Source organism: Panthera leo, chromosome B2 (assembly GCF_018350215.1).
Source record: "Panthera leo isolate Ple1 chromosome B2, P.leo_Ple1_pat1.1, whole genome shotgun sequence".
Classification (NCBI taxonomy): domain Eukaryota; kingdom Metazoa; phylum Chordata; class Mammalia; order Carnivora; family Felidae; genus Panthera; species Panthera leo.
In genome coordinates, this window is record NC_056683.1 from 118,188,377 (window position 1) to 118,214,722 (window position 26,346).

Sequence of the window (26,346 nt, forward strand, 5' to 3'; positions counted from 1 at the left end):
CGAACTGTGAGATCATGACATGAGCCCAAGTCTGACGCTTAACCGATTGAGCCACCCAAGCGCCTCCTAAATCCAATATTCTAAAGGGCTAAATTAGAACATATCATCAAAGGCCTTGAAAGTACTTTTTCTCAGTCCAAAGATCACTAGGCAAGGACTCAACTATCTTAATAACTTTCTATTTAAAAGCTGTACTCTACTTCTATATTGGAAATAAGATGCTCTAGAAGAAGAGTTTTATGACAAATGAATAAAAATACTATCAAGGATTAAGTTCCCATCTCCAACAAAGTTTCTAATAAATCTTAAGGGAAGACAGTCATCAAAGAACTCACCAGAGATGGAGCTGGTTCTGGTTTGTTTGTGCAACTGCAGCTAAAGTATGAAGATGGCTCAGGAGCTGCACTCGGTAATGAGGCTGAATGTGGTGCATCCGGTAGCTGAACATCTCGAGAAGTGTGTGCAAGATCCCCCAGGCATGTGACTTGAAAACAGTTGGCAAAAGTTGACCTTGAGGAATAAGACAATTTAAGGCACCAGTTATAAAAGTTATGAATTAAAAACATTTCAAGAGTCACATGGAGTAAAATCTACGTACAGATTTGATCATGAACACACACACACACACACACACACACACACACACACACACACACACTTTCCAAATTTTCTCCATAATTTCTCCCTTAATGGTAATGAAAAAAGTCCAGATCCTAATTATAATACCAAGTTTGCCCTTTTTTTCCCCCTGGAATTTGACAAATGAGACTCAAGTTCATCTAGAAAAATAAGAGACAATAAATGAAAAAAAAAATTACCCTTCCTCACTTCTCAGTTCTTTCAAATTACTTTTATAAAGTTAATGTTTCCAGTCTTTTGAAGCCTGAGGATCACTTTTTAATATACAGATTGCATTACACCCACCCCTATTCCCTCCTCTCTCCCCAAAAAGTTTTATTGAACCCTTGATTATCTGGGAAGAAGAGTAATTATGGTTAAAACTAAAATTATACCATATTAGTGAAAAGTTACAATTACCATGAATCAGAAAAAAACTTCTATATTACAAAGTATATATTATTTAGAACTATGTAACAACTAATAAACATTACAAGCTGTCTTCTAAAATGCAGGAAAACTCCTTTCCTATTGCCAGACTTAGCCCCAGGGGCAAACTAGCAAAAGAAGCATACGAGACCACAGATTCTTGCATGAGTACAGGGACCATGTCTGTTTAGCTCATTGTATCCCAAGTACTTAACATAATACCCCCTTCTTATCATAATAACTTTACTTAAAAATGCAGCTTACTCTCCTGATTCTCACACTTCCTACCCCCCTTTTTTGCTTTATTTTTCTCCATAAGACATATCATCTGACATATTCTATACTTCATTTATTTACTTGTCTCCCTCATTAGCGGGTAATCTCTACGATGGCAGTGACATCTTTACGCTGTTGTATCCCCAGCACCTAAAAGAATACCTGTTGAATGAATGAATGGGTTAATGGGTACAAACACCAGAAAGTCCCATCTTACTGATAAATCCTTTGATGCCCAAAGACTCTATTTCCATATAGACCAATAAACGACTGTACGTTTCCACTAGGGCTGGAGCCAAGGCCACACTGGATTTTGCATGAGCAAGTTTTATCACTCTGGTAGCAATGCTATGGATAAGGCTGAGGAGAAACAAAAGAAAAGAAAAATCCATATTTTTGACATAAACATAGGATTAGTGTATTTATAGGAAACTTGGTATAAATCTAAGTTCAAAAATGAATGAGCTCCATTTTAATCATTTCAGCCATGCAGGACACCTGGTAGTGATGCACTGTATAACCTGAGACGAATTCTGGTTTCCATGGTGTTTTCAATGTGCATCAGGATCCCTCTGCTCATGCAAAAAGCAAAATTTGGGTACAACTCATAATGCACTTGAATTGAAAAAAAAATAAATAAAAAGACCAGGGGCAGCTGGGTGGCTCAGTTGGTTAAGCGTCCAACTCGATTTTGGCTCAGGTCATGCTCTCACGGTTCATAAGATCAAGCACTGCGTCAGGTTCTGCACTGACGGCTTACAGCCCACTTGGGATTCTCTCTCTCCCTCTCTCTCTGCCCCTCCCCTGTGCACTCTCAAAATACATATTTTTTTTAAAAAAAGACTGAAACAAAAACTAAAACACAAAAAGAAACCCAAACCTCAAAAATAATTTTAATAAAAGAACATGCATGGATGGCTTTAGTCTGTTTTTCTCTTTCAAATATGTAACTAAAACTGTTTGAGAAAGTAAACAACTTTTATTATGGAATTACTTAAAAAAAAAATCACTGCTAAGATCCAAATGTTGGGTTCTAACAGGGCTTCCCTCAACTCTGTCACCCAAGCAGGTAAAGCACATGTATAATTTTATGACAATGTTTACCATGAGAAAAAGAGCATGGCTTTTCTAGAACCGATGTCCCACAGATACATTCTCTTTCACCCACAGTGTCTGATGTTTGAGCCAGTACTTAAGAGCTGAAAGACTAGAAATAAAAATCTGGATTTCTACCCCTTCTCAAAAAAAATGTAGAAGATTTAGTTACATTAGCTTACGTTCTTACATTATAGAAATTAGCTAAAATGGCAGCACCATGAGGAAAGCTTCAGTCAGCCTCAATTCCTTCTATATACACACACTTCCATGTGCACTAATATCTGACTCTCTTCCACTCAGCAGAATGTGTCACTCATTTACATTATCAGCTTGGCTCTTAAGGGGTACTTAAGGTTCAAGAATCACACCCAACAGAGCATTTTCTGTCTTTTGGAAACCATAATGTCAATTCTAAGAGCATCCTATTTGTAATCAATACAGCAAAGGCATTATAATTTTCACATTCCTGGACTCAGCTATTTCCAGCAAATTACTTGATAAAAATGTACTATGGGTAGATGTAAAGACATAAAAATAGTCTTCTAGCCATCATTATAATAGTAAGACACCATGAATAACTCATGCCCAACAATGCAGAACTGGCTAAATAATTATATATGGCCACACCAAAGACTTCTTTGTAGCAATTAAAACAGATGTTTTAAACACTGGTTTAATTTAGTGTTTAAAACACTAAACCTAAAGAGGTGTTTGACAGATTATTATGGGGAAAAGGTGATTATAACAAAGTGTTACTGTAAGAACACATTTTATTAAAAAAAAAAACAAAAAACCTAGCCCATAAATTCATATATTTATACATAGAAAAAAAGACTCAGAACATATACCAAAAAATTTTACAATGCTTATTTGTTATGATGAGATTATAGCAGTTATTTTCTTCAGGTTTATTTTATATTCTAGAGTTCCTATAATAAATAACTTTTATAATAAACCAAATCATGAAAAAATGCAACTGACCATAAAACACACACACATAATCATGAAATCATGCCTGTACTACACCGATATCAATTCCCCAACACAGGACCAAATAAATAAAAAGAACATACCTCATTTTGGCATGAACCGTCAGTGAGTCCAGGAGGTTCATGGGTAAGGGAGTAATAGACGCGGAAGCCAAGCAGCTCGTTCCAGGAAGAGGTACTCTCATAATTCCATTCCCATAAATAGTTTCTACCAGAGCTCCCATGGGTAATGTAAAACATTCTGAATTTGTAGAGTATGCATTACACAGCAGGGCGATCTTATAGTCATTCATCTGTAAACTTTTATTTCTAAGACTCTGCTGTAGGAACCTACAATTTCAAGTACCATCAAACAGTAAAAAACGCAAGTAACTTCCAGAAAGTTAGCTTTGTGTTTTAAAAAACATTTACTTTCATGAAATGATTTACCAATACTATCTTTATTCCTACAGGTATAATAGTTTCTGCTCAAAATATAGAGTGGTTAACGTACAAAAGTTTAAGTAGCATATCAACAAGAACTTAAATAATAATAAGCTACCAGTTAATGAATATGTGTTAAGTATTACTACATACACAGCACTAAGATTCAAATAATGAACAAGTAACTCACAAATTCTATTTATTATCCATCTGGCTAAGTATAACAATGTGCCTTCATTATAGATGTCACTGTGAAAAGATGATTGAGGAATGTCTCATAAAGGGACAGCCAAATGGAATGTGAAGTCTGACTCCCCTACAGTCTCCTATGAAGAGATCTGGGGATCCTTTTCAGAAGTTCTAGGTGGGAAGTTCAGATATTCCTAATATCCATGACTATCTAAAGCCAAGTCCTATGCTCTTTTTAAGAGCATCTTCTTTGAGTTATCACAGCTCTGGAAATGATGTAAGGGAGCACACCAGCCAGAAAAGCTCAAACAGTCCTGGCAGCCAGGGAGCGAAAAAGATCTGTCAGATCACCCTCAAATCCTGAGTGCTTAGGAAATTTGGAAACATTTCCACATACTTTTGGAAATTAAGAACTTTAATTAAGGTAAAACATGTAAAAGCAAAGATTAGACCTGGAAATTAAAAATTATATATCTGCATACATATAAACAGAATTAATTTTCTAATTGTTTTCTGATGCAGGATATTGGTCAGTCTCTCTTGGCAGGACATGCAATTAAATATTCACCTTTACCTCCAGTGGGTATGGGGAGATTTCTATACTTCATACAAATACCGAGACTGACATTAGCCTATAATGACGTTAGGCTAATGTCATTGCTATTTTTTAAAACAGTAATTTTAAAAAATGAACTGTTAAGCTACAAATTACTTACTCATGGTGAAGCTTTAGAGAATGAGGTATTGGAATCTGTAGCTTGGAGTTGTCATTTTGGGCTTTTCTATTGAGATGAATCCAAATGCAAGTCATTGCAAAGGCATGAGTTGACTGGGGTTTGTTAATATCAGGAACTGGGATATACTGGAAAACAATTTGCATATTATAAGAAAGAGAAGAATTAACAAATTGTAAATATTTTAATAAATATGTATTCTAATAATCCATTGTTGATATAACTCTTTTTAAAATACCCTGTATTAGTTCAGCTTCAATTGTTCTTTGACTCTTTAATAATATAAATCAGAAGATCTAACAGCAATAAAAAATTAAAACTATTATAAGATTGTTTACTTGCCAAGGAATTAACAGAAATTCACAGGTGCTGTCACAGAGCATTCACAATCATTCAAAAATTTACATTCTTTAAAAAACAGACACATTATGAAATTTTACTGAATGTGATAAATATACTGTAAACTCAGAATTTCTAAAGGTCACATATATGGTTTTCAAGAACATAGAAAAATTAAGAAATATGCAATCTAAATAAGTACTGTATTCAATATATATTATCACACACACTATACATATTGTATACTGATGGGGGAAATGATATGGACATGTGGAATTTGCTTTAAAATTGTCTAGTATTAACAAAAAAAGATAAGTGGAAAGATGAAGCAAGGATGTTTCTTAAAACTACAATGATGTATTACCTCACACCTGTCAGAATGGCCAAAACAGAAAACACAAGAAACAAGTGTTGGTGAGGATGTGGAGAAAAAGGAACCCTGGTGCACTGTTGGTGGGAATGCAAACTGTGGAAGACAGCATGGAGGTTCCTCAAAAAGTTCCTTAAAAGTTAGAACTACTCTACAATCCAGTAATCACGCTACTAGGTATTTACCCCTAAAACAGAAAAACATGAATTCAAAGAGATACACACACCCCTGTGCTTACTGCAACATTATTTACAACAGCCAAATTATGGAAGCAGCCCAAGTGTACACTGATGAATGAATGAAGATATGGCGTGCGCGCGCGCGCGCGCGCGCACACACACACACACACACACACACACACACACACACGATGGAATATTATTCAGTCACAAAAAAGAATGAAATCTTGTCATTTGCAACATGGTTGGAGCTAAAGAGTATGTTAAGTGAAATAAGGCAGTTAGGGAAAGACAAATACCATATGATTTCACTCATATGTGGAATTTAAGAAACAAAACAAATGAGCAAAGAAAAAAAAAAGGGAGAGACAAACCAAGAAATAGACTTTTAATTATAGAGAACAAAGTGATGGCTACCAGAGGGGAGGTGGGTGGGTGGGGGGATGGGTAAAATAGGTGATGGGGATAAGAGTACGCTTATCTTGATGAGCACTAACATACAGAATTGTTGAATCACTATACTGTATACCTGAGACTAATGAAAAACTTAGAAAATATTTTTTGGTGATGAGTACACAGGGGTTTATTTTTTTATTCACCCTACCTTTTTTGTGCATTTAAAAATTTCCATAATAACATGTGTTTAAAGAAATGGCAATCGTCAATATATACCATATTTTACCCAAATACCTCATCTAACAGAACAATGGGGGAACATACTAAACTCACAAACAAACAAAAACAGACATTAACAGACACTGATGTTATTTGATCATTCAATGATTTGTATAGATCAAAACAGCTTAATGCTTTTAAAAAATTGTAAACCTACTTAGAATACAGAGAAATACACCTGGCTGGCTCAGTTGGTTAAGTATACCACTTTTGATTTCGTTTCAGGTCATGATCTCATGACTGTGAGATCGAGCCCCATGTTGGACTCCGTGCTGGGCACAGGGCCTGTTGAAGATACTTGCTCTTCCTCTCCCTCCTCCCCTCCCCTGTTCATGCTCCCTCTCAAAAAAAAAAAAAAAAAAAAAAAAAAAAGAGAAAGAGCTTGCTATAGATGTTCAATTTAAGATAAGCTTCAGAACTAATCTAGTTCAATTTCTTCACTTTCCATGAGTAAACTAATATCAAGAGAGACTAATGTACCATCTCATGATTTTTAGTCACAGAATTGGGAAAGAACCCAGGTTTTCAGCTTCCAAATCTGGTAACCTGTTCACAAAATCACACAAAAATCCTTACATATAAATTAGACATACTCCCCTCATCACACTGTTAACAATTTGTAAAACTTACTTCTTTTTCTGGATACAGAAGGTCAAAGAGCTTCATGACAGGGAGAAAATCAGCGAGTGCATTTTTCTGAATACTTCCAGAAATGAATTGCAGGAGAACCCACATTAGATGATCTCTGCCTTTAATCAGTCCTCTCCCTGCTAACTGTAAAAGATGTTTAAATACAGATCTACACAGCTGGTTAAAGAGATGGATGTAGTAAAGTTTAAAGGGAAAAAAACCAAAACAAAACCCCCACAAAAAACAGGAGAAACCCTGTTCTCCGAAAGTTAGCATCCCACTTTGGCATTTACAATACTTAATCTCAACTTAAGACACACCAAGCAAAGCCTTTTATTTTAATATTATATATAGAGTTCCTCCCTGATCCCAAAACAACTATACATATCAAAAGTTCAATGTTTTAGAGCATAACTAAGTTGATCATGTATGCAAGAGAATCAAGTTTAATATAAGATAATTGCTAAAAATCTTTCATCAAAACACAAGGAATACTTCATTATACAAAAAGGATTTTTTTTTCTTTAATTTAAAATCCTTGAGGAGTGGGTATCAAAAAACACTTTTCCTGGTTTCCTGTAGATTAGAACAGAAATCAGTGGTGGTGGGGGTGGCAGTGGGGGGAACTGGTGGTTAGAAGGATTTTAACAATGCTTACGAAAAATTTTCCCCCCAAAAATCATGCTGTAGAGATGTTATAACAACATTTATTTGCATTCAACATGTCTAAAACATTATGATAAAACCAACTCTTCTACAAATTTACTCGTCCATTTGTGTTCCCTGTTTTGGATTCATTGTCCCACTTTTTCATTCACTGCCAAAGTAGAAACCAGTGAGTGATGCCAGACTCCTGTTACTCCCTCTGTTACCTACCCATTACCAAGTCCTATTCACCTCTCAGCTTTTCTGGTCTTGGGCTCCTCCTCTCTTTTCTGGCTTAGGCCGTCAGCATCTCCCACCCAGATCACTGCAAAGGTTCCCTTCCCAACATCCTTGCCTCTGACTTTGGACCCGTCCATCTTTATGTCCCCATCTTCCTACATGTGGCAATTAGCAGTAATTATTCCAACGTATATATGATGAGGTCATTCCCCTCCTCATTTGCCGCCCAAAGAGAATCTAAACTCATTAGAACAAATACGTTTGTCCACATAAAGCTTTCCACGTCTGGTCTTGCCTTACTGCCTTTCTGTTCTCACTAACACTTCCCCATTTATATTTTTCTCTCCAATTCTCACACACTTTTGTCCTTTCCAAAATGATCATCTTACTGCTATGGAAACACTTTCTTATCTTTTCCTCTTGGCAAATTTCTATTTGTCTTCAATATCTCTTTGCTAAAGCCATTCCTGATGTCTTTAACAGGGATTATTCTCCTTTGTTTCCATTGCAGGAAAACATGCTTCCATTATGCGAACTATTATTGTAATCAAATTGTTTATAGCTATATCTTCCCATGAGTAAGGAGCTCCTTGAGGGTACTGTAGTGCCTTTTCATTTTGTATCCCCTGGTCCTCGCACTATGAATATGTGGAATGAATGACTGAAACCAATATTTACAGTGACAAGAAAGTGGAAAGTTTAGAAGCCATAAAGGCACTGAACAAAACGGCCATCAGGGCTCAGAGCTTCTGCCACTGCCAAAACCACTAGGCAGCGTCGATACCCGTCTAAAGCCGACCAATCGACAGGTGAAGTGGCTCCGACAGGACAGTTGGTACTCACCTTCTGATGAAGAGAAAGGACCATATGTGGGAAACTTGCAAACTGGAAAAGCACAAAGAAAATGAGCTGACTCGAGAGGTGCTGCCACAGGAGTTGGCTCGTGCCCCCATCGTCAAACTTCTCCTCGGTCTCGGACCGCTCCATGGCATAGACCACCAGATCCACCAACTGGTCCTCCAGCACAGGGCAACGCTGCTTGTGCTGTAGGGCAGAGATTAGATACAGTATTCCAAAAGCCTCCCGGTTAGTTTCAGAAGTTTACCGGTTAATGGGCATTAATTGTAACAAGAGGCTGAGAAGCATGGAATGAAGTTGAACTTAGAAAGTTAAGGTTAGGTTTAGTCTATTAAAGCTGCATCACGTTACATTATCATAGAGGATGAGTTCCATTACAAAGATTATTTTTCAGATCTCACACAAAACAGACTTCCTATTCACTTTTAATTTTTACTACAGACATCAGACATCACTGCTTCAATTTGACAAAGGGTACTGCAAGGCAGAAAATTTAGTTATTTATCCTTTGAAAAAAAGATAATTTAAAAAGCATAGGAAATGAGGATAGTAGTATTAATTTTCTATTCTAACTCAAAATAGAAGAACCCCGAATTTCCAAGAATCAAATATCGTGAGGAGAACAAACAAGGCAGTGAGAATCTATGTATTTTAAAGCAACCACCACAAGTTTACAGTACCTTTACACACAGAGATATATCTAAATAGCTGCCAGATTACACTCAGTATCTGTTTTTCGGTGTGTGGTATTGATCCTGATATTGAAATGGAAACTTCCTCTACTGAATAACCGACCTCAAAGTTAATCTCTGCTCTTCCTTCTTAAAAGCCAAACATAATGCAGCTTTAATTTCAAATTAGACTATTTTAAAATCTAAAACAAGAAAAAGAATTGAATTTAAACACTAAAATGAAAATGCAACTTCCCTTTCTAGAGGCAAAAAGATTTATGCTTTTAAAGTGATTTAAAAAATATGCTTTTACCAAAAGAAATATGTTAAGCCATATTTTAAGCCATTTTCATATTTCTTTTATAAAATATGTTATATGACTTAATAGCCAGGCAGTTGGAAGCCTTTCTAGTGAATACAATTACTAATACAGATGCTTTCCTTCTAAGCTTTAGATGTGATTATTAGTCTTTTGCCATGAAAAAGGGATATGATTTCTTTAAATTTAGGGAAAAAATGCAAAATGGGGACGGATTTGGGAAAAAAACAAAACATAATGAATAGCATCCCCTCTTTTGCATGCTCTTTGCCAGCTCCAAACTTGTAAAGCTCCAATATAGCTGCACTTTCTTAAAGCATGCAAATAAAACAAACATCTATCCGAAACAGTAAGCATCAATGGTTGTTTCATATTTTTTCCAAAACACAATGCCATGATCACAGTTCAACCACATTACAGGTTTACAAATAGCAATATTAACACCACCAGTTGGGACTACAGTACTTTCCCTCCAAATGTAATTATCATTATGAAGCAGAGCAAAGTGCAACAGACAACACTACGAACTATTTCTTAAATCAGCATGCAAAACTACTGTGTACAGGGCTTGAAATTCACTAGTTCTGCCAACCACCAACAACCTAAGGAATGTGTCAGACAACACAAATTTAGAGTGAAATCATTCAAAGTATACAAGAGTCAGAAAAATTTGTGAAAAGAAGTAAAGCCAGGATTTCCAGTAGGAATTTTTCATTACTGATGGGAATTTCCTTCTAGTTTGGAAACTAACCAATTTGTCATCTACTCCTCCATCCATGATGGTCTTCCATCAGTCTGCTTCGGGGAAAAAAGAGCAAACTAAATAAAATTGGTTTTTAGCACCTGAGTCATTTTGGAGTTTCCCTTTTTAGTATTAGCTGTGTGTCTTTAAAAAACCAGACTTTTACCTACATATTTTTAGGGTGTAGTAATAGTCATACAGTTAATGACTTAAAGAGGAAAACCAAAAATATTAAGATTTTGACAAAGTAAGAACAACTAGGAAATTTACAGTTAAAGCTGACGATCTTTCAATACATACCACAATTCAAATTCCCTCTAAGTTTTCTGTTAAGAATTAAATCAGCCTGGAATCTCTATGACATCTAATGCCCTGGCGTCTGAGTGTGCCAGAACATTTATCAGGATTAACTCTGTGTTTCCCAGGTGTTTTGATGAAAGCCAAGGATATTTCTCAAACCAAGTTTCAAGATAGGTTAGTTCCTCTGTTTATTTGCCAATTTTATTAATACAAAAAAAAAAACAAACAAACCCCTGTTGAAATATAAAATGATCTACGCTAACTACTTTAGAATAGTAAGTTTGGCTTTAGTTTTCATTACTAAAAAATAAGTACATTAAAATTAATACTCTCCACCGTGTATATTATTTTACAAAGTGGAACAAATGAAAATTTGTAAAGCAGTTTAATGATCTGATAAAGATTATCAATCACTAGGCTATGATACTTCTGTAAGCCAATGGATGCTCTATGGCTGTTCACAACATGCTTTCTGAAAGCTTCTGTAAATTTAATCCTTCGAGATCTAGGCATTTAGTTGAATTAGCTAGTTTATATATTTACATGAATATTTAGTTAAAACTTGTTTTAACATTAAGAATCTAAGTTCAATATTTTACCATTTCAATTTCTGCATGATAGTTCAAACTGTATTGGAAACTTATTTAAAATGTTCAGCTTTGGTAAAAGCTAAAAAGGAGGCACAAGGCATTAATAGAAATACTAACATTGACCTCCACTCATGCCCCTGATTCTTTCCCACCACTATTTCAAGTGGAAAATGATAATGCTTTTCAGTCCAAGTAACCATATCCTAGATTAAGTGGCCCCTGACCCTTTTGATGTAACAGTTCTGGTACTGCTTTTGTGGCAAAATTTTAACATACTGTACTTAGGTGGGCTTAAGTTAATTTCAAACCATTATTTCAGTGCTAGAAATCAATTTTAGAGCAATACCTATTCAGGACAAGTTGGGAAGAAAAATCCCTTTGTACGTTATTTATCATATTCTCTGCCAATCAGCCCTATGCCAGTTAATACCACTTTCAATGGTGCCTTTCAAAGATAATTGAGTGATTGGTCTATCACTGTCTCAGGGTGGCCAGAGTTCACACACCACCACATAAGAGCTTGAGGGGTGTATCTGTTATATGATGTTCTTCTTGGGCAGAAAGAACATGAAGCTGTGTGAACATATAAAACAGGATTCTTCCACTGGGAACACTCCACCTTGCTGGTCACAGAACTGGGCTATTTACGACTTTTTGAATGTGACCAACTTTAGGATAAAATATAGCCCAATTCCTACTGGAAAATGCAATATGGACAGCTCTTAAAAAGTTTCAAGCTTTGAGTAAATTATTGCATTGCTAGAGAAAGGACAAGAAAGTATAGTGCAGGATATAGTTCTGTAATGATAAAAGATGTGATAAGATAACTTGTTTATTTTTAATCATATGCCTTATACTTTGTATTCTCACTTTCTACTCTACTTTCCAGGTGGTAAAATTAATATATCAAGTCAGTTCAGCATATATCTTCCATCTACAAGTCCATTCACTACAGAGTTTTGTACCAAACAATTACTGATGAATTGTGAACTTTTGACAATGTTTACAGTGGGACCAATACTAATAATGTTCTGTCAGCATTTCCATTATAAACTTTATTTTTTACGGATTTATGTCTTAGTCATAAACTTTTTTTAGGTTGAAACTTGTTATTAAAATAATCAAATCAGAAATACTCTTCTATGAATTGTTTTGTCAATTTCTAGTCTGAGAAGAGCTGCATCCCAAGAGAAAAAAGCTAATGATAGCTAAGGCTATCTGGGGGAAGGTACTCGCAGCTCAAATGACCATGGGTACATTTATCCACCAAACTGTAAAAAAAAAAAATTGAGTCAAGTATGACTTAAAGTTCATTGCAAAAATTAGTTTTAAGACATAGCATGAAGCATTCTTTCAAAGTTGGCTGAATACTTACCTCTAACTCAAGTGAAAGCTGATCAGAAATAATGACTTGCTATTTAAGATGTTAAATTGACAGATTGTGTGAAGTGACTGTCAGGTACTGTAGTGTGAGGCAGTTCAGTTTCACATGAACATAGGCTTGTCCAAACAAGGAAACTTGGTAAATTTTTCAGAAGAAAAAACTTAAAATAATAAAAGAGATACTGCTACTAGGGTGAGGTTTGGCATGCAAAGTTTCAACACTGAGCAAGTTTTATGGCCAAGCTATATGTCCTTAAAAATAGGGCTTTATAAATGGAAGCACTGGCACAACCTTCACTATAGTATTGCAAACAGTAACGCTATTTTATGTAACCTAGACAAGAACGTCTTTTTAAAATCAAAAAGCTGGTCTATTTTAATATGTTGGGCTCAAAAATTTTTAACAAAAATAATTGGAACCACTATTTTGCTTAAAATCTCAAAGGTGAAAAGTCCTGGAACAGACTTGGGACTGTATAAGAGTTTGGTTCATAAAGTTTGGCCATAGTGTTTTTCTCCCACCACAGGTGAGCTTCAATTGCAAGGAGCCCACTCTAGGAGGAGGACACTTCTGGCAAAGACTGACAAAGAAGGGTGTTTGTCAAGCAGGTGTGGGGTCACCTAAGAGTGTGACATTTCTTAGTCAATCCCCATGTTTCCAAAAAAACCTTCCCTGCATAAAGTTTACCACTCCAACTTTTAAAATAACGTATCTCTAGTAAAGTACTTTTCCCTCTTTTTTGTTTTGTTTTTAATTTGTTTTTGTTTTAAGGCAAAGCAATGTAAATAGTTTTATAGATGTTATTTATTTATGTTTTAATAATCCGGAAAGATAAAGGCCACCACAAATCTTTCCATGTCTGAAAATTCCACAAGGCGAGCTTTAGCCCTAAAGTATAAAAAAAGAAAAAAAAAAAAAAGGAAAATGGAGTGGGAAGGAAAAACCACCCATCAAAAAGTGACAGGTGTTATTGTGTGCCAGGTGTTGTCTCTTTTTGTTAAAAAAAAAAAAAAAGGAAAAAAGAAAAAAGAAAAAAAAAGAATATAAAAAAACAAACACCAAAAACCAAAACCAAAAACAATCCACCAAAAACAACTCTCATATCCCAAGAAGAAATTCGTTTTAGTGGCCTTGGTCTCAGCATGGTCCTGCCAATTTCAAGCCCCGACCATACATGTATTCTCTAAATGGAATCAGTGGCTACAAAGCGGCCAGCGTATCGTTAGTCACAATACAACAGTAAGGTTGTGAACATACCTGAGCAATGTTCAAGGTCTAGAGCATTGGAGGATGGGCAGGACAAGACAGGACAGAACAAAAATAAAGGAAGAAAAAAAGAAAAGACAAAACAGTGACTATGAGGCCAGCCTCAAGGAACCCAGAGTCAGCACAAACCCTCCCACATGTTAAACCACCAAAAACAAACATACACCAAAAAGGGGGGAAAAAATCAGCAGCCAGGCCATGCTGAAGATACCAAGGGTTATAAAAATAGGCACCCAAACAACAAAAAAGTCAAAAATTATGGTTAAGTCATGTGTAGGTTTCTCTGGCAAAAGGTATACTTGAAACTGGCCTTATAGAAAAAAAAGCAATGCAAAATAAACCAACTTTTAAAATATCTCCTTTTTAATTTAAACATTTTTAAAGCAATATATAAATGATAGGAACAATTCATTGTTTAATAAACCACATATTAAAAAAAAAAAAATCACCAAATAGTTCTTAACTGTTTTGCTCAGTTAGCTCTAGCAAAGAAAAGAGAAAAGAATAGTGCAGATTCTATGCAGAATTTACTAGGTTTCCAGCATAGTACAGTACCTGCTTATTTAAACCTAGCATATTGCAGACCATATCCCTGGAATAAGGCTGCTCCAATACATATCTCAACAAAGCAGTCTGTGGTTCAAACAGATCCTTTAAAGAAAATAAAAAAAATTATTGCTTCAAGATCAAAGTAAATGTTAATTCAAATAATTTGAAATTGGGATAAAAAAATCCACTAAAGGCACTTGTTACCTTCATACAGTAGGCAGTATCTAGTGGAAAAAAATCATAGGATTTTAGTGCTTACAGTTAATCTGACCCCACCCCTCATTTGATAGGAAGGGACTTGCCCAAGGTCATACAGAGGCTAAATTTTGAAATGACTTCAGTTACAGTCACATGAAAGTCTTAAGTATCACTGTAAGGAAAGAATCTTCTACTCAGAAATCTAACCAAAGGAATGGAGGCAGTTTCCAATCACTTTCATAGTGTTAATATAAACACTACTTCCAAATTTGGAGGAAAATGACTTGATAGTAAAGGGGTTAAGAGTGTAGATTCTGGAATCAGATTGTCTGAGTTCAAATACTGACTCTACCATTTCCTAAACAAGGGGCCTTAGCCAAACTGCTACCCCACTCTGTCTCAGTTGCATCATATGTATAATGGAGACACTAAGATGATAGTCGAGAATAAGGGTTATTGCAAAAAAGTTCTTAGTGCTGGGCATACAGTAAGTGCATAATTTATTTATCTATTTTCAATATCATTGCTATCATGGTAACTATAAATTCCATGTAGTTTACCACTCTTTCACATTCCAAAGTTTGCTGACTAATAATATGCCGAGAACTCAGAATTGTGACCTTAGTTTCACTATTCACTCTCCTCACTTCTGAGCAAGTTTCCTAATCGCTCTGTACATCATTTTTGACACGAAACATTTACATGAAAAATATCTAGTCTTCCCCATACCCTGCTCTGTAACCATTTCAACCATACTATAATGAATCTATCAAATTTCAGTATAGTGTTGTATCTGTATGTCATGCTTCATTTTATTGATACTTATAGATTTTTTTCCTTTGGGAATACTCTATTTCACTTTTGTCCTTTCCATCCCCTCTTTAAAAAATCTAACAAAAGTCAGGGCACCTGGCTGGCTCAGTCAGAAGAGCATGTGACTCTTGATCTTAGGGTTGTGAGTTCAAACCCCATGTTGGGTGTAGAGATTACTTAAAGAAACTTAAAAAAATAAAAATAAAAAATCTAACAAAGGAGAGGTTCACTCTTCAAATTTTAAGAACCACACAAATTCATTTTTGGTCCTCACTTTGTAAAGGAAGAATAAAAACAAGGATTCTACTTAAAGATTCAGTTTTCTTAGTCTATGTGCTTTGTCCACTGGAGCATAAACATCCACAATATCACAAACCACAGGGAATAATTGGATACTAGAATCACATGATAAACCACAAACCATTTTTCATTAAATATGTACTTCTTCAGCCTATGAAGAGATAATTTAGCACAACACATCAAATAATCCAGGATGAAGGCTGTTAGATGGATCGAAAATTCCATTATATTTATCTACATACCTTATCATATGGCAAGAGGCCTTTCAAGGGAAAACGAAGAGTTGCAGGATCCAATTTCCACGAGTTACAAATGGCTCCCGAGTTATTTACAACTGGCAGAAGGCTGCAGCGGCCTGTATGTATTACAAAAAAAAATGTTTTTAAGTAAACATGAACACAGAAGTGCCTGGTCCTTTGATCATTCTGTGAATATTTAATAAATATCTGGGCTGAATCAGACACTGATTGTAAAAAGCTTGTAGTTAGATATAAATTTCGGGAATTTTCTTTGATTATTTTTAGTCCAGATGGTCGAAGACCAATTGTACAGACATTCCAAATTCAAAAATGTTACATTTGTCCAAGTATCTAGGTTAGAGATAGCAAACTATAATCTGTGGGCCAGATGCAGCTTGCTGCCTGTTTTTGTAAAGTCTTACTGGAACACTGATGCTTTTGCACCACAATGACAGAGCTGAGTAGTTCCAACAGATTGAATGGCTCCTAAAGCCTAAAATATTTACTATATCACCATTTATAGAAAAAGTTTACAGATCTCTAGTCTAGGGTCAACACGATTCACTTTACACATGATGTTCCTAGAGGCCTTAGATGTAGCATATGACCATCAACTCAGATACCCGACTGCCTAATGAATATTGTCACTTGGATGTCCCACAGGCACCTCAAGCTTAACACATCTTAAGTTGAACTCATCATGCTTCTCAAATCTGCACCACTTCTAGAATTCATTAAATGATACCAATATCCACTCAGTTACAAAAGCTAGACGTCTGAGAACTACCTGTCTAGTGTCTGTTTGCTTTATTTTTGTATTTCCAATCTAGAATAGCACCTGACTCACAAGAAGTGCTGAAAATTTGGTCATCAACTAAATAATGGTCTATATACCCAAACACTGCTGCGCACTGCACAAATTGCCAAATCACATGATTATTTTTAAAAGAAAATTCTGAGGGGTGCCTGGGTGGCTAAGTCAGTTAAATGTCCTACTCTTGGTTTCAGCTTAGGTCATGATCTCAGGGTTGTGAGATCAAGTCCTGCATCAGGCTCAGTGCTGATAGTGGAGACTGCTTCAGATTCTCTTTCTCTGCCCCTCCCCTGCTCTCTCTCTTTTTCTCAAAAAGAACAATCTAAGGAAAAAATAAATAAAAAAATTCCGAGAGTCTAACAAAACATGAAAAAATGAAAAACAAAAGAAATGAAGTATAGAACAAAAGTGTGAATTGGAATGGGCTGAAAGAACCTGATAGTCTTGTGTACTACGGCCTCAGAGGGACAGATCGGATGAGACTTCTAGTTGCCTGGAGATTCCATGGGGCTTTACTAGCTCTAATAAAAGTTCCCTCTTTTCACCAGGAAAAACATCTTCTAGAATGATTCCACCTGAAGCTTAGACCTAGTCCAGACACCTGTGTTTTCCTCCTTACACTCAACACAAAAAGTACCTGAAAACAAGGAAATGGCTATTATTAAGCTTCTACAGAATTATCAAAATAACAAACCACTAGGACATGTGTAAGGTACATCTGCAAATTTTGTTCAGTAGCTGACTAAAAACCAGGTATTATTTAGTGTATTTTAAATTATAATCCTACCACAAATGGAGTTTATCCTTGCTGTGGGCCTGAAGGTATCCACAAAGTCTGATACCAAGTTTCCAAGTAACTAAAAACAAAACAAAAACAAGTACAAAAATAAAATCAAGACTGCTCTGAATATAACCATCATTTATATAAAATGAGACAATATGTTAAGATTTAATACAATACCTAGCATATAAAAATGACTCAAAAGTTAGTCCTCTTATACTTCCTTACAAAGAATTACTTCCCAGTTCATCTGTCCCTGAATTAAGCCAAATCATACCACCATGTCCTTAGCTATTTGATGAAGCTGGTATATTTTAACACATCGTATAGAAACTGTCTCAAGAAGATAGCAGAAAAATAAAACAAATACATTATAATGATAAAAAAAAGCACATTTTATCTCAGGATAAAAGTGACCATTTTGAAAATAAGCACACAAAAATTAGATTAATATAACGGGAGGGGTTGTGGGAGGGGGGATGGGCTAAATGGGTAAGGGCACTAAGGAATCTACTCTTGAAATCATTGTTGCACTATATGCTAACTAATTTGGATGTAAATTTTTTAAAAAATAAGTAAAAAAACCCACAAAAATTAGATTAATATAACTATTTTTGATTAAAATTTCTATTAAAAAATATAGAAAATATCAGATTTACCCAGTGTGGAAGTTTTCCCTCAGGATATAGTTTCCTGATCTCTGTGACTGCAAAATAGGCTGGTAATAGACAGGCATTTCTTTCCAAGATATATGCTATAACCTAAGAAAAATAAAAGAGCAATGTTATTGTTCTTGATTAGTTCCACAGATAAGCCCTTTAAATGCAACAGTGGCAACAAGAACAAAGATATTAAAAGCAAAGATATGATATTATGGATTTAATGGGCTTACACTATAGCATAAAAGAATTCATTTATATGTGAAGAATCTCTAAAAATGAAGATTAATGGACAATGAAATGGATGTTAGTAAATAACCTTGCTTTAAACATTGGTAGCCTCTAAGAGGAAAGCAACAGATCAAAGTAACAACTCTTGCAACATTAGTCACTAAGCACAAAGATCTTTCAGTGGTCCACAGGCTATGGTCTTGTAACAGCTGAAAATACTTTAAGTCTATATTGTTTTCATAATTAAAAGCTATGACTTAATTAAAATTTTCATTAGAAATACAATAAAAGTAAAATACATTTTAATCATATCATAAAAATATAATAAACAGTAAAACTAGAAGTGATTTTTGTAGAAGTACCCAAATGGAACAGTTCACAAACTACCATATATTTTAAAGGCACAGATCTATATAAAAATAGACTTTTTTGAGATTATGATCAATGAATTGCAAACATGTCCTAAATTACCTCTCTTGCTGCTAGAAGCTGCTGTACAACAGCTGAGCTCACTGTATTGGGAATTGTCAAGATTTTCTCCAAAATCACTTTTAAGAGATCTCGAACACCCTGATATAAGAAAAAACTCATAGGTTAAAACTAAGTAGTGCCCCCCCGTGCTAGTTAAAACACCTAAAAATTTCAACATCACATAATCAGAAAAAAATGTTACCTTCAATGTCACATTTTCAATTTTTCTGAATCAGAGCTAACATTTAAGTCCCTAACATTAACCCAAGAGAAGAGTCATGTTGCAAAACAGAATTCTAAAGAATGTCCTACAATATGAATGAACAAAGAAAGTCACTTACAAATAAAAATCAGTCCACACTCTGCTAAGTTTTTCGGACCCTCACAACATTACTACACTTTCTATTATTATGAGAGTCCAAAAAGTTTAATTTGAGCTTACAAAAATATATTTAAATAGAACTCGAAAACACTCTGAGACATGGGCCATAATATTAAATTTTCTGGCAGGTGATCCCTTCTGCTTACTCACTTTGTCGTATTCTAACTTTACTCCCCCTTCTCATCTATCACATACCTAATCACTCAAACTTATCCAATAAGGCTATTCTGTTAATTGGTCATCTCCTATCTATTACTAGTTGCCTTATTTCAGAGCAGAATCAGATATATAGAGAAAAAATTTCATTTAACATGCATTTATTGAGCATAAACTGTGTGATCAGTCTTGCAAAAAACAGACAAAACATACACATGATAGAAATTAGAAAAAAAATTATAAGGCATCCTACAAATTAGAAAGCAAAAACTCCATTGTTTCTCGGCTTTTTGGCTAAGATCAAGTGAAGAAAGCAAAAACTCCAAGTAAACCTGCTAAGGAAAGTGAAGTGTAAGTAAAGAGAAAATTAAAAAAAGAAAGAAAGAAATAAAAAAGTTTCTTAGAATTAATTTTGTATGAAATCATGATGCAGATCAATAATTAGGCAGTTTAAGTCATTTCTGATTAGAGAAAATACAGATAATACAGATAAAGCCTAGGGTCAGACAATGGCAATCCTTTCAAAAAGGACAATAACAAAGGTAGTCTGAATGGAGGAGAATGGTGTTTGCAGCAAGGGAAACCCTGAGTTGTATTACGAGACACAGTGAGAGTGTGTGCTGTTATTCTGGGTCAAGTGAAGAGCGCTGAAGCATATATGGTCAAAGGAGGTCAAAGCAGAGGTGAAACACGGCTTGCTCCCTTTAGCAGCTGATGACTACATCCCTTCATGGTTTCACATGCCCCTGCTCTGTGCTCTTTCATTTGAAAGGGGCGCAACATTGTAAGATCTGTGACATGAAAAGGCAACAGAGTCTGCTGGTGACTTCCCTACTCATCATATATATTAGGACTGGAATTTTTAAGAATGTTGGGAGGAGAGGGGTGCCTGGGTGGCTCAGTCGGTTAAGCGGCCGACTTCGGCTCAGGTCATGATCTCGCAGTCTGTGAGTTCGAGCCCCGCGTCGAGCTCTGTGCTGACAGCTCAGAGCCTGGAGCCTGCTTCGGATTCTGTGTCTCCCTCTCTCTCTCTGGCCCTCCCCTGCTCATGCTCTGTCTCTCTCTCTGTCAAAAATAAATAAACATTAAAAAAAAATTTTTTAAAATTTAAAAATAAAAAGAATGTTGGGAGGAGAGCAGAGAAGCTATGGGAAACACTGAGCAATTTTAAGTTCCTTTAGGAAATACAACAAAAAATAAATGCTTCCATTTCATTTATTCCATCTGAAATTAAGATCTACACACTAAAAATCAATCATGTCTGAAAGTGATTACTTTTTATAATTAGGGAAAAATACCTTGTAATCCACTCCCCCAATTATTTTCCGAACTAGTTTAAATGTTAAGGCCCAAAGCTGCGTTCTTTCCCATTCCAGTGTGTCAGAGTTTATCAGGGATTCACAAACCATCCTAGAAAATAAGAATACCCATTCCAGTTACATAACAGAATTTTTCAAATTCTCTAACAGCCAAGGTCTGTGTATTCTGTGTATTTATCATAGCGTTTCTGCGAAAGGAACATTACTTTTCAAACGTACTTTAAAAAATTATGTACGTTACATTTTTTTCACTTAAGTGAAAGACACAACACAAAACTGAACACGATAATATTGTGTATATTCTTACTAGACAGAAATCTACCAGAAACTATAGATGAAATGCTTACCATCTATCAGTTTGCGGTAGACTGTATTTTTCCAAGATGGCTGAAACAAGATTTTCAATCCCACACGCTCTTTTAAAGTGTGACACTGACACTACTCCCATGAAGAGGTGGGAGAAGGGTCTACACTCTCTTCCCTAAAATCTGGGCAGGCCTAAGATTATGGCAAAAGGGGCGCTTATGACATCCAAGGCAAGGTAATGTAGCTTCTGTCTAGCCTTCTTTTGAATGCTTGTGTTGGGTGCCATCATGCTGTGAGAAAGTCCAGATCACAAGGAGAGGGCATGTGTAGATTCCAGATGATAGCCCCAGCTAGAGTCTCAGATAACAGCCAGGCATCAACCACCAGACATGAATGGGGAAACCTTTGTGATAACTATAGCCATAGCTACCATCCGACTGCAATCTCAAGATCCTGAGAAAAACTGCCTACTGAACTCAGTCAATCACTGCAACCATGAGTGTTAATAAGAGGGTTATTATTGTTTTAAGTCACAATGTGTTCATGTAGTTCATTGTGCAGGAAAAGTTAAGTGATCCTAGCTCCTGAGTTGAAAGGCAAAGCCCGCCTGGTTTTGAGCTTTTATGTACACAATTCTAAGAATACTATATGCTAGAAACTAAAACCTGACGTTTTATGAAGGATTACTTGTTGAGCCTAACCTCCTTTTTCATTCTTTTACTCTATTATAACAACCTGGATCAATTTCCAAATATTAATAAAAGAAAACTCTTTGGATTGCTCTATCAGTGAACATACCTGGGTGGAAGGAGACCAGTCTCCACTGCCATCGCTAAGCAGTCATAAAGAAAAGAAATTCTTTTAGGACTATGCTGGCCATGAATAAATTTAACAATCCACTGGATGCACTGTTCATGAGATTCCTGGAAAATTAAAAAATGATTATATTTTAGGTCCAAAGTGATATTTTATATATAGCCATATACAGAGCTAACAAATAGCTAATATACCTGGGAGTATATCAAGACTATGAATGAAACACTCCACTATAAACATTCATGAATGAAAACAATTAAAAAAAAAAGACAAAATGAAAAAATTCAGATTTAGTATTTCAGTCATATTAAACTTAAAATCAATACAATTCTATAGATTAAATTCCCACTATTTTTATTACATGAGACTGCCAGAGGGAGTAAGATTTTCTTAGTATTTTCATGGTCAGTAGAAAGCGCTAACAAAGACTGTGTACTGTGTAAGAAATTGTAAGCAATGCCCTTAATGGCAGATATAAACATTCCTGTCATTGGGCTGGGGGAGGGGGGTGGGGTGGGGATCCACTGTGAGTCAGTATATCAGCCTCATGAGAATTGTGTGAAATCTAATCCCTAAGAGCCTAATTATGAATCCAATGACATATCAAATTTCTAGACTTGTATAACCTGATACCAAAATGTAGTACCCATATCAGTTTGTCTTCTAGGATACCCTCAAGAGGGACCTACATGTCCTCCTCTTCTGCACTACTACTGTCCCTCAAACACACTTCTATTGTTGAAAATATAATGATGATTTAGAAATATCTATTTTCTGGGGCGCCTGGGTGGCTCAGTTGGTTAAGCAGCCGACTTCGGCTCAGGTCACGATCTCGCAGTCCGTGAGTTTGAGCCCCGCGTCGGGCTCTGTGCTGACAGCTCAGAGCCTGGAGCCTGTTTCAGATTCTGTGTCTCCCTCTCTCTGACCCTCCCCCGTTCATGCTCTGTCTCTGTCTCAAAAATAAATAAATAAATAAATTAAAAAAAACGTTAAAAAAAAAAAAAAGAAATATCTATTTTCTTCCTGGCTCCCCCATTAGAATATAAACTTCTTGAACACACAGGCCATCCTTAACCCAAATTAAAATAAAATGTTTAATAAATTATTTAAAAATTAAAATATGTTGAAAAGATGTTCGATATTAGAGAAATGCAAAATAAACCATGATGACATATAATTTCTCCTGTTTTAGACTGGTAAACATCAAGAAACATTCATTAACACCCTACTGTGAGGCTGGGAACAGGTACGCTTATTCTCCCCTTGCCTGGTATGACCCTTAGGAAAAGCTATTAGGCAATCTGTATAAAAATTATAAATAAACATACCCTCTAACCTACCAATACTACTTTCAGGAATTTATTCTGCACAGTGTCCTATGCAGAATATTATTCATTTTAGTACTGTTTAAAGTATTGTTATTCATTTAGTATTGTTTAAATAACCTAAGAAATAACCTAAATGTCACTCAGTAGGAGACTGGTTAAATAAAGGAAGGTACAGTCATATAATGGATTATGCTACTGTATGAAAGGCAGAAGTAACTTTCAATGGATTAATGTAGAATTACTTTCAGAATTTAATAGTAAGAGGAAAAAAGGTGCTAATGAACGGTGTACACATTATATGAATGTTTTATAAAAATTGATTCTACATGTGTAAAATACTTCCAGAAGGCAACAAACTGGGGATACTGGCTGCTGACATGAAAAAGTAGGTGATTAAGTTAAGAAAGATAGAAGGCAGACTATTCGTAGGGTCCCCCTTTTTGGTACCTTTTGCAGTCATATGGAGTCATATGGAGTCATTTGGAGTCATATGAATATATTACCTATTAGAAAGTAATTAAAACATTTTTTTTTTTTTTAAATGAATATATGCCGGGGCGCCTGGGTGGCTCAGTCAGTTGAGCATCCGACTCTTGATTTTGGCTCAGGTCATGATCTCAGGGTCAAGTAATCAAGTTTAGCATCGGGCTGTGTGCTGAGCACAGAGCCTGCTTAAGACACTCTCTCTCTGTCTCTTTCTCCCCCTCTGTCCCTCTGCCCCTCTCCTCCTCTCAGGGTCTCTAATAAAAAAAAAAAAATTAAAAAAAAGAGAATATATGCCATTATGTAACCCATGTTTGAGCAGCAAGTCTTATCACCAGTGGCTTAAATGGGAACGGTTCTCATTTTCCTACAAATAATTCACCATGAGAAGATAATACACTACTGGAACAGCAGCTCTTTAAGGATCACACATTTTGTCTTTTTCATGAACATATTTTCTGGTGACTGTTCTTTGTTACTAAGTTTTGCTGCTCCTTTCCTCGTTTTTATTGTAATATCTTAGTATCTTTATTATAGTATCCTTATTGTGGCATTTTTTTGTACCTTTACTTTAGTATCTTTGATCATAGTATCTTTGTATCAATGCTTTGTAGCTCCTTTGTTGAGAAAATGAATGAAATTTGTATCTTTTACACTTCTACCACAGCTCTTTTCCCTTGCACCAAATAAATCAAAATAGGATGAAAATGGTTTTATATAATCTAACATGGGGTAGATTTTTAAAGACATCTCACACTGTGCTGTTATCAACTTGACTTCTCAGTACTGGTTCTCCACTAGAAGAATACAAATGGAAACAAATGGAAGCCCGAATATACAAATAAAAAGTATTGACAAACTTATTTCTCCCTTTCCAGAAATACCTTAACAGCAACAACAAAATAATGTAAAAAAGAAGGCATCAAAAATCATCAGCTGAATGTCGTAAAAATGCAGTGCTCACCTGAGAAAGACCACCCCAAAACTGTCTGAAGGCCCCCAAACAGCTAATTAGTTTTGTTTTTTCATCTTCAGGGGTGTCCATAAACATTCTAAAACACAAAAGTCAGATTATTTGCTACTAGTTCTAAAACGGTAATTCAACATAACCAGAATCTTATGGATCTTACATATCTCCAAGACAAACCAAAGTAAAATCTTACAAAAATACACTCATGTAAAAACACAAAAATCTGCCATGCATATATACTCACCCAGGAAAAGCCTCTTCTATAATTTCCGTTTTCTGTAAAAAACAAAAAGTAAACGATGTAAAACAAACAAAAGAAGAAGAAAAAAGGAGGGACCTCGAGAAAAACACTACAATGTAACATAGGACAAATCAACTCAATCAGAGACACACACAAAATAACAATCCCGGCCTGGTCTGTCACGAAGGGTATTGTGGATTTCAAAGGCGACTTTGAAGTTGACAGCTGTTGGAGATTCCTAAACCCTTGCGGACCTGCACGGTGTCACAACAAAGGAGAGGAAGGGGACAGGTTGCCTGGGCCGTGTTCCTTGAGTCAGCCACCGAGTGTCCCCCTCGCCCGGCCACTGCCCTTTATCCCTGGTGGCTCCACTCACCACCACGTCCTCAAAAATGCTCTGCAGTTGCGTCTCCATTTGGACCATCGCCCCTGCCTTCCTAGGACGCCCAGCGAGCGGCCCGGGTTAGACCCGAGCTCCGGGAATTGAGGGGCAGAGGGGCGGAGACGCCCGCCGGAAACCTGGGCTCTCAGGAGTCGCTTTCTCTAGCGCTCAGCGGAAAGGATCCCCTTTCGAGGCCCAGCAAACCGCAGGAGTCTGCCCGGAAGCCCGGAAGTGCCGGGTGCGTGCGGGTTATGAAACCTGCAGAAACCAGAGACCCAGCCAAATGTTCCGCCGGTGGAGAAGGCCAGCCTGCGAGCCAGACGAGAGCGCCCCCAAGTGGAGCTTTGAACCTAAGTACCCCGAGGCGTCGTCTGCTGCAGGTCGCCACCTCCCGGCTGGAGCGGAAGATGCTTCCGGCTCAGGGCTAGTGCTTTTGGCTCCTGGGAAAGAAAAAAGCTTGGAGCCCAGGGAATGGCAGCCAGCGAGAAATGCTCCTCCTGCAACCTAGGTGAACATGATGTCTGTCACCTGCTGACTTTCTGGAGCCTGGATTTGAGACCACACCTTTCTTGACGACAGGGACCTTATCTTCTCAAGTACGGTAACTTCAGTGACTTGCACAGTGTGTGACACATAGCAGGCTTTCAAAAAAGGTTGAAAAAATAAGTGAACGCATTATTACTGATTTTTAATTAGAATAATCAAATAATAATATCTACCATTTTTAGTTATAATCATATAAAATAATAAATGTTATTTATTACCTATTACTGAATACCTAGCCTCTTTGGTGAGGGTAGGGGTGGAGAAGGGTTGGCAAATAGGAAGGCTGATCTACTGGCATGGTCAAATCAGTGGCTAAGTGCACTGTGGAGTATACCCCTCACTCACCACTTTATTTTTTCAAGCATCAGTTTGACATATTCCTGGAAGCCTGACCTCCT

General features: G+C 36.3%; 1 protein-coding gene across 4 annotated transcripts in view; it reads right to left on the bottom strand.

Annotated features, from left to right (window-relative positions):
• The window catches only part of MED23 (mediator complex subunit 23), a 45,137-nt gene extending 19,525 nt beyond the window's left edge, over positions 1–25,612 (bottom strand). For 2 of the 4 annotated variants that reach the window (XM_042939843.1, XM_042939846.1), the window contains exons 1-17: positions 25,397–25,612; positions 25,024–25,055; positions 24,774–24,861; positions 21,981–22,105; positions 20,856–20,967; positions 19,020–19,118; positions 18,318–18,419; positions 17,665–17,734; positions 16,067–16,179; positions 14,520–14,615; positions 13,956–13,973; positions 8,678–8,878; positions 6,950–7,093; positions 4,739–4,884; positions 3,495–3,740; positions 1,541–1,683; positions 336–510 (exon numbers count right to left, since the gene is read on the bottom strand). In XM_042939843.1, the coding sequence (XP_042795777.1) occupies positions 336–510; positions 1,541–1,683; positions 3,495–3,740; positions 4,739–4,884; positions 6,950–7,093; positions 8,678–8,878; positions 13,956–13,973; positions 14,520–14,615; positions 16,067–16,179; positions 17,665–17,734; positions 18,318–18,419; positions 19,020–19,118; positions 20,856–20,967; positions 21,981–22,105; positions 24,774–24,861; positions 25,024–25,055; positions 25,397–25,444 (1,958 nt within the window). In that variant the 5' untranslated portion in view covers positions 25,445–25,612. The remainder of the gene's footprint in view (positions 1–335; positions 511–1,540; positions 1,684–3,494; positions 3,741–4,738; positions 4,885–6,949; positions 7,094–8,677; positions 8,879–13,955; positions 13,974–14,519; positions 14,616–16,066; positions 16,180–17,664; positions 17,735–18,317; positions 18,420–19,019; positions 19,119–20,855; positions 20,968–21,980; positions 22,106–24,773; positions 24,862–25,023; positions 25,056–25,396) is intronic. The other 2 variants (XM_042939844.1, XM_042939845.1) reach the window with 2 other exon arrangements.
• Positions 25,613–26,346: the final 734 nt, after the last annotated feature.